General features: G+C 36.2%; 2 protein-coding genes across 7 annotated transcripts in view; one reads left to right on the top strand and one right to left on the bottom strand.

Annotated features, from left to right (window-relative positions):
- Positions 1–336: 336 nt before the first annotated feature.
- LOC117996609 (late secretory pathway protein AVL9 homolog) lies at positions 337–9,996 on the bottom strand. Of its 4 annotated transcripts, none has more exons than XM_069509631.1 (7): positions 9,977–9,996; positions 9,090–9,287; positions 8,650–8,866; positions 7,556–7,745; positions 4,839–5,560; positions 4,035–4,218; positions 337–3,108 (listed from the first exon to the last, which is right to left on the bottom strand). In XM_069509631.1, the coding sequence occupies exons 3-7, from the start codon at positions 8,840–8,842 to the stop codon at positions 2,757–2,759; spliced, it is 1,641 nt and encodes a 546-aa protein (XP_069365732.1). In that variant the 5' UTR covers positions 8,843–8,866; positions 9,090–9,287; positions 9,977–9,996; the 3' UTR covers positions 337–2,756. The 4 variants fall into 4 exon arrangements, with proteins under 4 accessions (XP_069365732.1, XP_069365734.1, XP_034840605.1 ...); XM_069509633.1 differs by lacking the exon at positions 9,977–9,996 and adding an exon at positions 9,762–9,854; XM_034984714.2 differs by lacking the exon at positions 9,977–9,996 and adding an exon at positions 9,514–9,740.
- A 3,623-nt stretch (positions 9,997–13,619) lies between these two features.
- Positions 13,620–17,080, top strand: part of Tlk (Tousled-like kinase) — a 56,341-nt gene continuing 52,880 nt past the window's right edge. The window contains exon 1 of one of the 3 annotated variants that reach the window (XM_034984700.2): positions 13,620–13,966. The gene's annotated coding sequence lies outside the window, so the exon portion shown is untranslated. The remainder of the gene's footprint in view (positions 13,967–17,080) is intronic. The other 2 variants (XM_069509618.1, XM_034984706.2) reach the window with 2 other exon arrangements.

Genomic DNA, 17,080 nt, shown 5'->3' with positions numbered 1-17,080 from the left:
CAAAACGCACGAGAGTAGTAAAGATAGCTCTCTGCAAATGTGACCCAAGTCGCGAGTGTGTTAGTTTTAAGTCTAAGAGGAACACATCTGCTTCTATTTTACATGTATAATGGGGCCGATTCTCTTGTACACAATCTCTTAAAGTAAACTAAACTAACAGCTCTAAATCTAGTGCTATCCTTTTCCGCAAGCAACATTATGAAAGGGATAGCAATAGATTTAGACGTGCCATTTTAGTTTAGGATTGTGTACAACGGAATTAGCCACACTATCGTCGAAATGGAAGCTTTAAATACTTAGGTAGGTACTTAAAATCGGATCACAAAACGAAACCCATTGGAAATCAAATCAAATTTATTGTTCACTATTATAAATTAAGTGTAATATACCAACAAATTTTATAAGTATATATCAGAGATCACAAGTTTACACGAACGCATCCAATTGGTATACGACTACTTGACTATAAAAAAACAAAATCAATTTAACTACATCACTATAACGAAATGGAAATGCTACATGACGCCCTATTCAAGTTTTGGCGTTGAACTACCGTGGGCGGGCGACTGACTGATCGGGCGACATTGGACCATAAAGTTAGGTGAAGAAGGCCAATATAGGTATAGCATAATATAGTATAGGAAGGCATAATAATAGGTATGGGTTAAATCTTCCTTTCTTTTGTCATTTAAGATCCTCTATTATATTATGTTATGTCAGAGCTCGTTTCAGTTTCGCTTTCTTTAAAACTTCTGTATAAATACACAGAAAAGTTGTAGAATTTAAAATAAAATAAAGTTAAATTTTTTAGGGTCCTATACCCGAAGATTGCCAACAGGATCCCATCACTATGCCTCCGCATTCCGTCTGTCTATTTGCAGGATGTATAGGTATCTCATGAACCGAGAAGTTACAGTGTATATTTCAATTGCCGCTATAGCAAATAATAAAAACCAAAATAGGGAATTTCAAAATGGCCACCATGCAAATAAAAAAGTGCATAGTGTTAAGTATATATTGTACGATGGCACGGAACCCTTTGTGTACGAATCCGACTCGCACTTGATCGGTTTATTTACATAGAAGGTAAATGTGGGTCTACGCTAGGCGAACCGAGCACGAGCCGAGCACAATTCGTAGGTAGTGTGGACCGACTTACAAGCCTCGAACGAGCGCGCTGCCAGCATTTCGTTCGTGCTCGCCTGCGTTCCGCCTGTTGTAGGTTTTTAAACGAACACAAGGGATTTGCTTCGCGCTCGAGGACAGTGATCGTTGTAGGTTCGTTGTACGTCCACACTTGACGCCGCGAACGACGAAGCCGAGAACGGCTCCGTTTGTGCTTCACTCGTGCTCGGTTCGTCTAGCGTAGAAGGTTTGCCTATTCCCATTTTGGACACTTGACACTACCGGCTCTTCTGGTATCAGTCGTCCACGGCCGCGGCAATTGAACAGAGATGGTAACTACTAAGTAACGATAATAGTCAATATAAATAGAGCCATAATAGCTATTTTACACATTAATTAACGTCAACTCCCTGTACCAAAGATGATCATAATTCATAACACGAATAATATTTTATATCGATCAATATGTCAAAGATGCTGGTTCTTTTTTTAATTCAAAACGACTAGTCTTATATACGAAACGCCTCATGCCCTCATCATTCCAAAAGAAACGATTACAGATAAAAAAATATATTTCTATTAAACGTAAATGTGGCAATAACTTAGTATAATTTTTATAGTAAGTGGTTGAAACTGTATAATTACCGTCTTTTTATTGATTTCCTATAATGATAGCTTAAAAATATAAGTACCTAATACATGAGTACCTACCACTCAAGAAAGTTTGAACTCTAAAACGGATGACATTATAATAAAATTAAATAAATTATCAAGAATCGGCTGTATGAAAATCGTATTTACAAGATAATTCTTATAAACTAAACTTCACTAGTGCAGCATCGAGTCGTATTGGATTATGTTGAAACTTGGACGAATAAACCACTTGGTCCAAGATATAAAAAGAATAATATTGCGATTGCGATAGATAGATTTAATTATAGATATTGATCACAACTATGTTATGAATATTCGAGAAATAATGAATACCGGTAATTTTTTTTAAACGTACCTAAATTGATTCGTCTACTAATTAAAATTGACGCTACTCACTGTACAATATCTTAAAATCGATGTTTTGTCATATGTAAATCAATTATATAAATAAAATGAAGATTTAATACAGCCATAACAATAGATCTCAAGTCGCTTGAAAGATATAGTTTACAGTGGTAGTTAACAACGCGATAATTTAGATTTGAATGTGTCTACAGCTCATATATGAGCACGGAGTACTCATGGGCAGTACACAATCTGTTGCTTTGTAAATAGTGAAGTTGTGTCCACACACTTTAGCTGCTTAAAAACGCTTACTAAACATGATTAACTAAGCATTAAACAGTGGCCATCTCATTGTGTTAGAGCTAAACATTTAAGCTTCGGTCAAACTTAGCCGAATTCCGCGTGGCAAGCGCATCCTGACGCCAGTCGCTAGCGCCAGTAACTTGCACGTCTATACATAAGTTTAAGTTGTCATTCTAATACACGCAATTCGCATACCGCATGGAATTCAACTCAGTTTGACCGAAGCTGAAAGCTTACTATTAAACAGTATGTATACTTGCTATTATAATTTATAATACATTACACATTGCGAAAACGATTTAACAAATTCACTAATTAAATATCACAGTTCAAATGACTGTTATTTTGCCGACACGAGTGGACTGTTCGTCGATGACCTTGTCGGGCGGGTCTGCGTCGGGGTTGGGGGTCTTTCTGTTGTCCTCGTGAAGGTGGTCGAGGACGTCCTCCGCGTCGGAGGGGTCGGCCGCGTCGGACACGTCGAGCTTGTCGTCGAGCGAGTTTTCCGACGCGGTGGAGGGCGCCGAGGAGGGCGCGGTGAGCGCGCTCCACCAGCCCGACAGCGCGCCGCGCGCGTGTGACAGCGCACCGCCCACCGCGCGCGACGTGCTCGCGACGGCGCGGCCCGTGCTCGCCACCGCTGCGGTCACCTTACGCCCGCCCTCCGTCGTCGACATCGTACTGTGGATAAGATTATTTTTTTAGCATATGGTTTTCAAAGATAGGTAGGCTTGCACCAACCTTTTCATGTGTTCAAGTAAAATTTTCTATGATTGTCCTTTTCTAGTCAAACCTAGAATAACTAAAACTTGACAAAAAGTGACAGCATTTCAAAATTAAGCGAAACCAGACGAAACAGTTTGGTGCAAGTGTGTGCAAAATGCTGTGTACGATATTGTACGATGCTACTGTTGAAGTTTACTAATGTGAAATTATCCGTCGTCATCGTCATCAACCAATAGACCGTCCACTGCTGGACATATGTCTCTTATACTTCCACACGTCACGGTCTTGCGGCGCCAACCCTGCGCTTTCCGGTGCGAGATCGCCATTCCAGCACCTTGAGACCACAACGACTATCGATCGGAATTTCTCTACGTCATTAAATTAGAAATGAGGAGATCCGTAAAAAACCAAAATAACTAACATAGCTCAACAGGTTGCGAAGCTAAAGTGGCAATGGGCGGAGCACATAGTAGAACTAGAAACCAATGTGAATTAGCGCATATGGATTTGGATTTGTAAGATGATATAATGTGATAACTGATTACGTGAAATTAAAACTAAAGCTACGATAAACATTGTTATGGTAGTTTTATAATTCACAGTATGACAGTGGGGCTGATTCTCTAGTACACAATCTCTAAACTAAACTAAATTAACAGGTCTAAATCTAGTGCTTTCCTTTTCCGCAAGCAACATTATGAAAGGGATAGCAATAGATTTAGACGTGATATTTTAGTTTAGTTTAGAGATTGTGTACAAAGGAATTAGCCACATTATCCTAATCTGTGTATTATTTTAAGCCACATGCTCACACTCCAAGGATGCATAATACAAACATTGATGTGGTGTAGATATGGCTTGAAATTCAAGATATTACTTACTGGGCAAATTTTAGTTTCATATCAGCTACAGAGAGTTGACCACTGAAAGGATGTAAGGGCATAAGATTCACAAAAGCTTCTATGTCCGCATTATTTGTCGCCTTCAACCACTTCTCGTATGCAGGAGTTGCTTTGAAAGCACTCATAAATTGAGTATTATAAGATTCTATCTCCCTGCTTCCCTCTGTAATAAAAACAATGGGGAAAAAATTGTACCTAAGTTGTTTGGTTTACTGATTTTATTATATTTCAACAATATTAAAATATAAGGCTTGATAAAACTATATGGCAGTGAAAATAACTTTGTAACAGCAATGATGACAGTGATATTACATTGCTGAGAAAGAGACTAGTTACAAGTTAAAATGTCTTTTCTTGCCATCTTAAGTCGTGTTGTACTGCATGATAGCTATGCTATAAGATTTTCACGAGCAACAAAATTCTCGAGCAATTTTCAAATAAAATAGAGTTCAAAATAGTGTGCAAGAGATAGTTCCTAGTGACATGAATCATCATATTCAATACTCCTCGCGAACACGCTTAAACATCTTAGAAAATACTCGTTTCGACAGTCACCGTTGCTCTGCAGTGAGTCAAAGTAGATAAACTTTACGAGATGCTATGCCTTTGCTATGCTATAACGTCAATGCTATAAGTCTGTTAAGCTAGCCCTACAGTAAAGAGTGTCTATAGCAATAATTGAGAAACCGAGTTTCGTAAACTGTTGAGTAAGTAAAATACAGTTTAATAAAGCACATTTCACTAAACTAAATTAACTAAACTAAAGCAACTAAACTAAATTACCTGGCAAAAGTGATGTCCTCATTAAATAAATCAGATAACTTGCAAATTGGTCTCGTATCCACGCGTCGCCCTGCGTGGAAGCGTGGCGCACCACGTGGTCGGCGAACCGCAGATCCTCCGTGCCCAGAGTTAGCTGCCTCCTGAGACCTAAATCTGCAGTCTCTATCCTCATTTCATTAAGCTCCACTAACACATCAAACAGTTGCCTTTTCTGCTTAAAAAGCACATTCGAAGCGCCGACGACAAATCCTTGCACACTCGGATCAGACAACAGGTCTAAATACTGCAGGGACAAGTATGGTAAGCAAATATACCCATCTTCAAACAGTGGTAATGGAAACCCACATTCAGTTTGATCAATCTGCCCCGTAAGATTGTACAGTCCATCGACACTCATGTCCCTTGCCATGGTCGGACTTTGCTGGGCATCTGTGGGTTTCTGTGATTTATATTTTTCACCGATGCTGTGGCACTTGTCTCTACCACCTGACAGCTCCTGTCTGTCCACCACATCTGATAAGAGGGAGTCATCAAAACTTTGTCTGCTCACCCTATCCTTTTCCTCTAACATATTACCTGTCTCTTTTGGTGAGAGTTCCTCCTCAAATTGATTTGTACCATTTATGAGAGCATCGTTAAGAATTATTGTGTTGCCATCAACTACATCTGTACATTTACCTTCTGGCACTATTATTGGTACTGGTGACAATGGTCTCGATAAGCTAAAATTTGTAATGGTTGTAATAATAAACATTTTCATCACTATAAGTTCCAGTAAAATCTTTCAGTTATTCTATTCATCCACCCTAAGGTAAACGAAGGCTTATGGAAATCCTTGAGCATTCATGCAAGCCTTCAACATTGTTTGCTAAGGCTTAATTCAGTCTACTTTTGACATAAGTTTACACATATCCACCTTAGAACACCCTAAAGTTTTTGGGGTAGATAAACAGAATCACTACCCCTATTATAAATATGAAAGTGTGTTTGTTTATTGGTTTGTCCTTCAATCTCGTCGCAACGGAGCAACGGATCGACGTGATTTTTGCATGCGTATAGTTTAAAACCTGGAAAGGGACATAGGCTACTTTTTATCCCGGAAAATCAAAGAGTTCCCACGGGATTTTTAAAAACCTAAATCCACGCGTACGAAGTCGCGGGCATAAGCTAGTAACTAAATTAAAAAGGAAAATACACTCTTAACTTTTTGTATTAGGTTAGTAGATAAAAATGAATTATTATTGTAGTAAATTAATGCTACTCAAACAGCAGGGTGTGAAATTGAGCTACTGACTCACTTAACTAAAATTATTCATCATATTATCTTATAGGAATAATGGAATAGTTAGAGAAATCAAAACAATTGATAAGATAAATGAATAATAACAAAGGAAGCTAACAAACTACAAATCATTGTTCACAAGTTTCTGCTTGATTTTATTGTCCTTTGTGTAATCCCCAAATACTCAAACATCACAAATTTGAGGAAATTTAATTTTTGTGTTCTGGCATTTTGTCAATTTAGCAAAAACAAAGTGTGTCAGTTTCTTCAATCATAAACATAACATAATTTGATCAATCTATTTGTAATTACAAATTATAATCTGTTGATAAGTTACTTATACTCATCAACATTATTATTTAGACGTAAGATAACAGATACATTGATTTTATTAACTAACTAGCTGATGCCTGCGACTTCAACTAATTTAAGAAAAAGAAATTTGAAAGTATGAAAAATTTAGTTGTCCATCATTAGCATCACAGTTGAAAGTCGGTTCAAAAAGTAGCCTATGTTATTCTTTGGTTAATCCTCTACTTAGCTGTGAAAGTCCCGTTAAAATATGTTCAAGCATTTCGAGCATTAGCCTGTTCAGACAGACAGATAAAAATTTTAAAAACATGTGATTCAGTTATGGTACAGTTCAAATAACCATCTAAGCTTAATTTTTTTCCAAATTATAGACAGACACTGCTATTTTATTAATTTGTTATACATAGTATAGATATTCCAATCAATCCAATCCATCAGCCTGTTTGCGTCCACTGCTGGACATAGGCCTTTCCAAGAGCACGCCACCAAACAGAGCCTCAATAGCTCAACCGGTATAGGAGTGGACTGAAAACCGAAAGGTCGACGGTTCAAACCCCGCCCGTTGCACTATTGTCGTACCTACTCCTAGCACAAGCCTGACGCTTAATTGGAGAGGAAAGGGGAATATTAGTCATTTAATATGGCTACTATTCTTTAAAAAAAAAAAAAAAAACACGGTCCTCAGCCTTCCTTATCCACCCGCTCCCCACCACCTTACCGTAATCGGGAATAGCAGGGCTGCCGGGAACTGGGGGCCTTTGTCTGTTGGCGCTGCTCATTAGAAGTAATGGCCATACTGACCACGCTGGGCAGGCGGGTTGGTCAGCGCAGGGCTGTAGGCTATTTCACACCAGTGACGCTGCTGCCCGTCTCTGGTCTGTGTTATTAAAGCCAAGCCATTTGGAATGGTTTTCCCGCCATTCTTCGGTCGTCATATCCTCGTTCGCTGATTCGCAGGGGGCACCGCGTGCAGGTGAGGTTGACATTTGGGGTGTTAAGATGTTAGTGCACCCCCTTACCCCCTATATATATATATTGGAACATGCAAGATAGATATATTGGAACATGTAAACTTAATCCAAAGTTAAGTTGTCAGTCATGCTATACATAATAGTGTACTTACACCACATTAGCAGATTGTGATAATCCCTGCTCCAAGCACTGTGGCAAGAGTGACACAAGAGTCAACAGAGTGGCTGACAGTGATCCCGCTGGGGATCCATATATAAGTATTTTTCTACGCAGCAAGAGCAGTTTGAATAACAATAAAGCTTTATGTCTCCAGTTTTCAACTATTTTTTGTACTGATAAACCTGTAATTTTAAAGTTTATTTTTAAATTATGTGCGCTTGTATTAGTCCATCAGGGGGCCATCAACGTAGTTTGACAGCTACAGTAAGACAATCTAAATCATCTCTGATTGGCTGACACTTTATCACTATTGACTGAAATGCATTGTTGCTGCAAGAATAACATAGATTCATTCAATCAAAACAATTGAGATTGTAGCAATAATGGATGCAGCTTTTCCACTATCGATCAGCAGCTCTCTAATAATTAATTATTGTTCAAACTACTATAACATTTTGGAAATTTTGGATATTTTATGATGTCTCAATGTATATGAGTTTGTTGTGGGCTCCTCTCAGACTTGGGCGTGTTTGGAACCCTCGTAGCTTTAGTTTTAAGTACGTAATTAATTATCACCACTATATCATCTTACAAATAAACAATTTTGACCATCAGTAAGTGTAATATGTTACCTATTCTGAATAAATAATTTGACTTAGATATCCAACAGTGATTGTCTTACATTATCAGACTTGCTTGTATTTAATGTTATCACATTAAAGAAGTGTAAATACAATGCATTTGAGTTTGATTGGATGCCCAGATATCCCTTAAAACTAAAATAGGGCACTAGGCACCAACACTAACAATACTTAACTTTATTATAGGACAATTGTTACTACTTAAATCCTACTAATATTATAAATGTGAAAGTGTGGATGTTTGGATGTTTGTTACTCAATCATGCAAAAACGGCTGAATGGATTTGGATGAAATTTGGAATGGAGATAGGTTATACCCTGGATTAACACATAGGCTACTTTTTATCCTGGAAAATCAAAGAGTTCCCGCTGGATTTTTAAAAATTTAAATCCACGCGGACGAATTCACAGGCATCAGCTAGTTTTAAATAAATGTTGAGCATACCTTCCAGCGTTTGGTCTATTTGGACAGGACAGCTATTTAGATGTTTAAAAGCATCTTCCAATAGCTTCGTTTGTGAGAAGTCACCCTGCAGGAACCATGCTCGCACAACTAATTCCATTTTTATGGCAAGACGACCGAATAGGGGGGCTCGACATATTACACAAACGCTTTTTTGAACAGAACTTCTTGTCATATCTTCTGTTTTTTGAGCCACTTGCTACAAATAATTAAAACATTTGTTTTATTCAGAACAATACACTGAGCTTTGTTATTATTGTAGCAGAATTTTGAATGAATCTTAACACAACAATATAAGAATGACAATACTTTAGAAAGTGTTGATATCTAAATTGGTTAAATGGTTTGTGAGTGACTAACACAGTGTACTGATGAACATTTACAATTTTCATCACAGTTTAGAAAAAATATATTTGACAAACCTCTACAGGAATTTGGCGAAAACATGATACACCATACACAGTATGGGCGGGTTCAGTCAATCCTGGCAAACTAAAAAATATTGTATCAGAGAGGTAGTTATGAGACCCATCAGGCAAGGCCAGAGCTGGAAGGTAACGCCAGGCCGCAGGAAGCTCCGAAGGACTGCCAGGAATTAATTCAGGATAGCAATGTTCAACCTAAAAATAACTTCAGACATAAGTCTTATTAATAATTACTAATAATACACTACTACTCGATGTCGGACTCACATGCTAGTGCGAGTGACATAGAGTAGAAATGAATTATAAGATTAAGATGAGTTTTAACTCGTACCTAACATATTATTAACGAAGCAAACATTACTACTCTACCTATTTCGATTTTTTACAAAAACTATTGATTTGAAAGTAAATTGAAGCCTACCTGGCAACCTTTTTTATGATGAAACCCCACTACGATAATATTTAATACTGGATCATTTATAAACGACATGCTTTAACAAAGTACTGTCCTTGTTAAAAAAACAGTCATGCTCTTGCTATCATATTATTTTTATTGTAATTTCAATAACATAGTTATTCACATTCAACTTCAAATTTTTACAATCACAGTTTACAATTTTTTACAAACTTGTCAAAATAACTCAAATATAACCACAGAATATAACTAACAATTTTTTTCTTTGTAAACTGGTTTTACGGTTAATTACGTAGGTAGGTATACGGACTATTACGGATTTTAGCAATCACTCAAAACTCCACTCAAACCTAAAATCTGAATCTCAGAACAAGGACAATAATTAGAAAGAGCCACAGTCATGTCCATTGTCCAGATATGCAACTAACGTGGCCCCCTCAGTCCCTCTCGCTCAAGCAGAGGTACTTACTTGTGAAAAATGTTATTCCGTCTATTTTACGTTCGCTTGGGCTATTGTAGCCTACACTAGCGGCACGCTATGATGGCCGGTTTGACACATTACAATAGTGATGTGGAATGTCAATTTATTCTCGAACAAAAAACAATTAAGTTTTGTTTTTGTACCTGATTAAATAGGTTTAATAAAACAAAAATGTATATGTTTATTTAATTTATTTGAACGAACTGAATATTTGAACGAAAATGAATATACATACTTTATATGCACACAAGAAACATATGAATACAAAAGATACCGAAAAAGGTGCCACAAAAGGCCATAATTAATCAGATTCGTCCATACTACTATTTTCACTGTCGTCACTGCTATCATCACATACATTAATAATTATATGTTCGTTTTCTATAATATTATCTATTTTCACATCTCTTTCATAATCTTCCCTTATTAATTTAACAGTTCTATTCACAACCTTTTCCCAGTCTCCTTTAGTCACATGTTCACAAGCTTCTTCTAATAATTTTAGCATTTTTTTTGTGGTAAATGGGGGTTCTGTATTGTGTCTTGCAGCATATCCCTTAATTTGAGCCCACACCAACTCAATCGCATTATACTCACAATGGTAAGGCGGTAACCGTATAACTCTGTGCCCATGTTCTAATGCTATTTCGTCAATGACGTATCGGATCTTGGTTGGTTTGTTTTCTTTTAAAAGACGTACTAATTCCGCTTTTAACATATTCATGTTTGCATCTACGCCATTTTTACGAAGCCATGCGACGATATCAGCTTTCTTTTGGGATTGGGCAGGTGGCTTGTCAATTTGCATCGAGTGGTATGGGGCGTTGTCCATAATTATAATAGATGGTTCAGGGAGGCTACACAACATTGAGGTAAACCATTCAGTAAACTTTTCTCCATTCATGTCTTCATGATAGTCTCCAGTGGTTTTTGACGCAAAAGCCATGAGAGAACCTTCGACAAACCCGTTGATGGTTCCGGCGTGACAAATTATAAGTCGCGATCCTTTTCCTACAGGAACTTTGGAAGTAGATGCTGCTGTGTCATCGTTCCAAGAACGGCCTACAGTATGGTTAGCATTAAGCCATGTTTCATCCAAGAACACAACATTTTGCCAATTTTTGATTTCTTTCACTTGCCGTAAAAAAGTATACCTTGCCATCGCTATATCAAATCTTTCCATCAATATTTTGCGTTTGTTACATTTTTTGTATCGAAATCCAATGGTCTTCAAAATCTTCGTTAAAGAACTTTCCCCACCGAAGAATAATCCAGCTTCCTTCAGTGAATGCACCAACTTTTTTCTTGTTGGATACTCCTTCTGTAAATAGTAGCCGTAAACATGTCTTCGGATAGCATCGGCATCAAAGCTATCGATGCCTACGACTGGTTTTGCTCGTTTTCTCTTTTTTGGTGTGTGAAGTTTATTTTCTTCTGTGCCAGTCTCGCCATATTTTTTTTTAGTTATCCGTCTAACAGTTCGTTGTCCAATATTAAGCGCATCAGCTACGCGTTCAACCACTGACGTTATAGGTAAAATTGGCCCTCCATTTTGAGCTTCACGATCGAAATAGTTACGAAGGCGTATTAGGAACTCACGTGTCTGACTATTTAGAACAGTTCTCTGCGTACGTTCGGTCATATCGACGAAATCCACAACAAAGGGCTTGAACAGAGTCCAAATTAACGAGCAAGGGTCAACAGTAATGCAGTATCAATATTTGAAATCCAAAGCCAGGTCAAAACTATATCACAATCGCATTGCACTGACAGTTTATACTTTTCGAAGCAACGTCAATTCGAAACTGCTTTGTTTTGCATTGAGCATTGACGCGAGTTTGCCGGAGGTAGTAGTTGTGCTAGCCAGCGATCCTATGTGACGATCGTATTAGATTCCATTTTTAAAAATTTATTGATATTTTTTTGCGATTTCAGAGGTTTGTCCACATAGTGAAAATTGTTCATATTCACAAGTACATTCACCCCTTAAATGGTGCAAACTGATTTTTCTACACTTGTATACATTTAAGAAATCAATTTAATAAATAAATTTTGAGTCCTAAACCTAAAACTACATTCGATAAAATTTATGAATCTCTGCACATCACTATCGTCAATAAAGTAATACAATTATTTCCTTCAAAGTCGTTATCAATTAATACGGAACTTCATGAGCGGACAAACGTCAAACCGGCCATCATAGCGTGCCGCTAGTTTAGTATACTGCAACCGTAGATAGAATAATAGGTAGATTTAAGTACTGTGTAACCGCGTAGGAGATAGCGATAGCACGACGTAACGATGAGTAACACGACAATTATTACCATTGTTTAGTAGTCAATATTTGTATTAACCGATCAACAATATTTGTATTAAACGTTTTTTATGTGAAAACAAGTAAATAACTCATGAGAAATACAATTACGCCACGAATTCTCAAAGTTTGTTTTGCAACTTCTTGTATGTATTCTAGAAAAAAAAAACAGTTAGGTGCACGATGAGGGACAAAAAATAGGTCAGCTGCATCTCTGTTTATCACATTAGTAACTTTATCTGTGCTCTCTTTTTCGTGCGAATGAGAAAGCAAACGTTCCTGCATCTACCTTTATTACTCTATCTACGACTGTAACCCACCACGATCTTTAGCAATGTATTTTAAAAAAAGAAAAAGGAGACGTTGGGCACGAGAATGGTTAAAACAGCGAGATATATTCACACATGAAAATTTACTGAAAGAAATACCTATGGAGCTAAAATGGAACGTTTATTTGACAAACGTAGCTGTACACCGTCAAGCATGTGTGACAAACAGACCGCCAATCTTTGCCAAACACGTGAAATTCGACCGCAGACGGTCAAGCATGTTTGTCAAACACGTAGACAAACATGCTTGATCGTGTGCGGGGCCTCTAAGGAATATTCTTAAACAAGAACAAAGGGACCTGTGAAAGGGACACTTGACGGCAACGTTGGTTCTGATTTTCACTCAGACTAAGAATAAGGAGACTAGTCAAACGCGTATACCCGAAAGGGACAAAACAACAAAAGAAATAATTCTTACGTATAAAAGGTTATGTTTCATAATTTGCGTACGCTACAACTTTTACACAGCAATGCAACATAAATGGCTTCTACACACCTTCAATACTAAATTTAAAACAGAAAACTAAATAATAACTCGTAATATTCGCAATAAATTACTATCACAGAGGTTTGTTGGGCACAAACTACAACGTGCCCAACAAAAAAAGCTAAACTATGACAAAAACAAAAACTGTGTTTACATCTCTATCACTCTTCAAAGCTTTTCTATACACCTAACTTGCTCTAACAAGGTACTATTATTTTAATGTCAAATCTAGAGGATTTTCACCACGCGCCAAGATAGCCTTGTCGCACTGTATGTTACTAACGAAGAATTTGCAAGTAGGTAGGTACTCATAGATGAATCAAGTACTAACTATTCCTATGTCGATGGTTACTAATAATAATAGGTAGGTACTTAGTAGACAAATACCTACATCCGTGGTTATTCATCCAAAAAGTCCTTGTCGCATATTTTGGTAGTTTTTCGTGTAGTTCGTGGTCTGTACTCTGTGATTTGATTTGAGGATTTTTTCTTTGATGATTTTCTGTGATGATTTTGATCACCGACGATGAAGCAAAATCCTAATTAATAATATTACTTTGGAAGTAAAACGTGTTTTTGTTTTGTTTGTTTGTGTGTATGTTTACTATATTACATTAAAGGCAAAACTAGACTTTCGCTTGATAAAACAAACAAACAAACATAGTTATTATTTAGTTAAGTGTTGTATGTTTTAATTACCGATCTATGTGCCGCCATTTTCGCACTTATTGCAGTGACATTTTAATGGCTGTGAAAATGAAAATACTATTATAGTGTGACAAAATAATAACATCTTAAAAATTTATCTGTGTTTTATGTGGATTTATCGATCATCGCTTCCAAAACAGGTTAGAAATTTATTTATTATCAATCTATTAATTATCAACAAGTTACAAATGGAAGTCTTTTGATAATACCTACTGTAACTTTTATTATTCTGTTTTGTGAAACATTCAACATTTCGGTTTTCATCTGCCGTATTAATACCATATAATAAATGAGTACCGATAGGTTAGATAAACATGTACTGTTTTTCCAAACTGCTTACTAAAATACTAAATTCATATTATTATAGCATATTATAGTAGGTACAAAACAAAATAGTAAAGCCTAGTTCACACGTACTAAATTGTCAAGTACTTAATTAACTTAATTTGCTACTTAATGCATGTAAACAGTGAATTTAGTAACAAGTTACAAATTAAAATTTAGTGTGCAAGTAAACAAGTAGAATAGAGTTTTTTCTATATTTCGGTTAAATTTCGCGACCTCCACAAAGTTTGGATAGGTTAAAATAGATAAATATAGTTAAATATAAAAGGTAAAATTTCATTGATTTTCTTCTGTGACTTCACTGAGCACTTAAAGAATTACATAGTTTATTGTTTCACTGTTCATCTTGGAATGAACTTAAGAACTTCGGTCTCCCTACCAAGGTCTAAGGACCAAATTGCGACACCCAAACTGGGTATCCATAATACTTTATACATGCTTAATATGATGTAATGAGTTATGGAAATGCAATAAATAAAAATTGAAATTGAAATTGAAATTGAACTTTACTAAATTAACTTATCTGGATGTGAGAAAACGCTTACTTAAAATTTAGTATTAACTACTAAACAACTTAAGGTGTGTAAATCAGGCTTAAGGTTGCATGCACAGAAAGTACTAGGTATGGCTATAATATTTAAGATGTAGATAAGCTAAAAAGTCACAACTTATCATTGTTTTAGAATGAGTACAATATAGATTATACTTTTTATGAAAATGAAATAGGTTCAATATTGTATTTTACTTTATATGTATACTAACTATGACAGTTATGCAGCTGTTTGACCTAAGACTGCTGCATCATCACTTAGGGTACAAAATCTATACATGGCAACACTAGAAACTCAAGCTATAGACCAATACTGAATAACCGCACAACATTCGGGCGAGATCTGTGATAGTTTGTTTGAAGTGCAGTCAGCTAACCATATTTTGGAGTTCTCTGTGATTAAAAAAATAATTGTAAAAATAGTTAGAGAGTTTGCATTAAGTTTTGTATTTCCAACAAACTTTCATGAGCTTGGTTGCTGAAAATGTTACACACTTACTGTGTATTTGTATGTAGAAAACACAGGGGAACAGTACAGTCTTAAATAAGGACGAGAATGGTACTTGAATTTCCTCATTTAGGTCGACCTTTAACAGCTACAAATGGCTACTACATCAACTGTATCAAGAAAGGGAGAGAATTGAAAATGGTCGTTTGAGTTTGGTCAGCTCAAGAGACAAACATGTATTTTATTTAAGCCAGTCCATAACATTCTTAGTAGGCCAGTTTCTAAATCACCACGATTTAGGAATGCAATTCCTCACAGCATCAAGGTTGAGGAGTTGGATCCTCGAGAGGAAGGGATTTGTAAAAACCTGAATCTACACAGACGAAGCCGCGGGCATCAGCTAGTAAAAAATATTGACGTAAAAACTTTACTGTAGGAAAATTGGCTACACAAAACACTGTAGGATTCTAGAGTTAACCTTTAATATAAAACTTAATGCTCTTTGCAATACTTGAAACTTTTATTGCTGTAGGTGTCACATCAATACAGACTACAGGTGCAAATTGCGATGCAACCCTAACTTAGTCAAGGGCAACTGCTTTTATTGCTTCTGGTTCTGGTTTTATACGATAGTGACTTTTGTTGTATAGCGTAAATAATCGATTTTGTTATACTTTTAAAAGTGACGATATTTGCAATAAAATAACACTTAAAAGATCTGAAAAGGCTGACTTGCTAAACTCAAGATTAAAGAACATCGGCGTGGGATTACCTGAATGTTTTAGGAAGCGTCTAGAAATGTGACCTATACAAAACTTAGTAATTTAATTGGTTAGTTTTTATACAAAATTAGTTTTGTAAGACTTTATCGTAGATTAAATTAATAAATTATTATTTGATTAAATTCATATCCGGTGTTGGTTATAATGACAAAACATTACCAGAGTTGCCACTCTAGAAAAAGTTACCTTTAAAATAGGTATTTCGTTATTATTAAGTAATAAATAAAACTGTTTATAAATCAATGCTTACAAACTATATTTATTATTGTGCTAACTATTACCCGCAGCTTCGCCCCCACGTGGCTCAAGGAAAGAATAATTATTGAGGGTTTGTTACAACAATTTTTGATGTAATAGTTGGTTTGTAATGGTTGGTTAATGGGAACAGTTTATTTGTCTGCGCTTAAACTTGCTTTACGGCTCTAGGCTCTAGTGTAACTATAATCATGCAAAAAATTACATCAATCCGTAGTTCCGTTTCGCATTTATAATATTATGGTTAGGTATATTCCGTAAATGCATCAACTTAATTTTACCAGAACATCTCTACACAATGTCCGATACAAAACTATAGTGCATACCTAGACTTGTTAGATACCAAACCATCGCACTTACATCCGCGCTTATTTACAGTAGGTACGCTGCAGAAAATAATGTACATCAACCATTGGAATGAGATTTCGGTTTTGTAGAGCGTTGTTTCTGTCACTCATACCTATGTGACGTTTTGTCAGTCTTAACGACAGAGGCGATGCTCTACAAAACCGCTACCTCTTTCTAAAGGTCGATGTACATTATTTTCTGCCGCGTAGGTACTGTATATTAGTGTTGACGTCTAAAAAGTTGAATATTTTCTTTTCTTTATACTTATAGAGCATTATCCAAGAGCTATTAAACAACTTATATATTGTAAGTCGTAATTAAAATAAAATTAATGGCAACACTTATTGCCATTGCCATCTTGACAAAGTCTTGACAAGTATTTATAATCGCTGATGTTTTAAATGAGGGTTTATATTAAAAGCTGAATAAATGAAAAAGGTTTTATATCTGATTTTTAATAGAAGAATAAAAACTTTTGATTTTTTTGGAATGTCATCTGAACATAGAGATAGCATATGCATCTGAA

Source organism: Maniola hyperantus, chromosome 3 (assembly GCF_902806685.2).
Source record: "Maniola hyperantus chromosome 3, iAphHyp1.2, whole genome shotgun sequence".
In the NCBI taxonomy this organism is placed as follows: Eukaryota; Metazoa; Arthropoda; class Insecta; order Lepidoptera; family Nymphalidae; genus Maniola; species Maniola hyperantus.
This window is presented reverse-complemented; position numbering and strand designations above follow the sequence as displayed.

What these genes read in the sequence shown, in the direction of transcription:
- LOC117996609 (XM_034984714.2), bottom strand. Translation starts at nt 9,582, where the DNA reads ATGTCGTTTATAAATGATCCAGTATTAAATATTATCGTAGTGGGGTTT. An exon ending in AATAGACCAAACGCTGGAAG is followed by an intron (nt 7,746 to 8,649) that starts GTATGCTCAACA and finishes TTAAAATTACAG; the next exon opens with GTTTATCAGTACAAAAAATA. An exon ending in TCACAATCTGCTAATGTGGT is followed by an intron (nt 5,561 to 7,555) that starts GTAAGTACACTA and finishes TACAAATTTTAG; the next exon opens with CTTATCGAGACCATTGTCAC.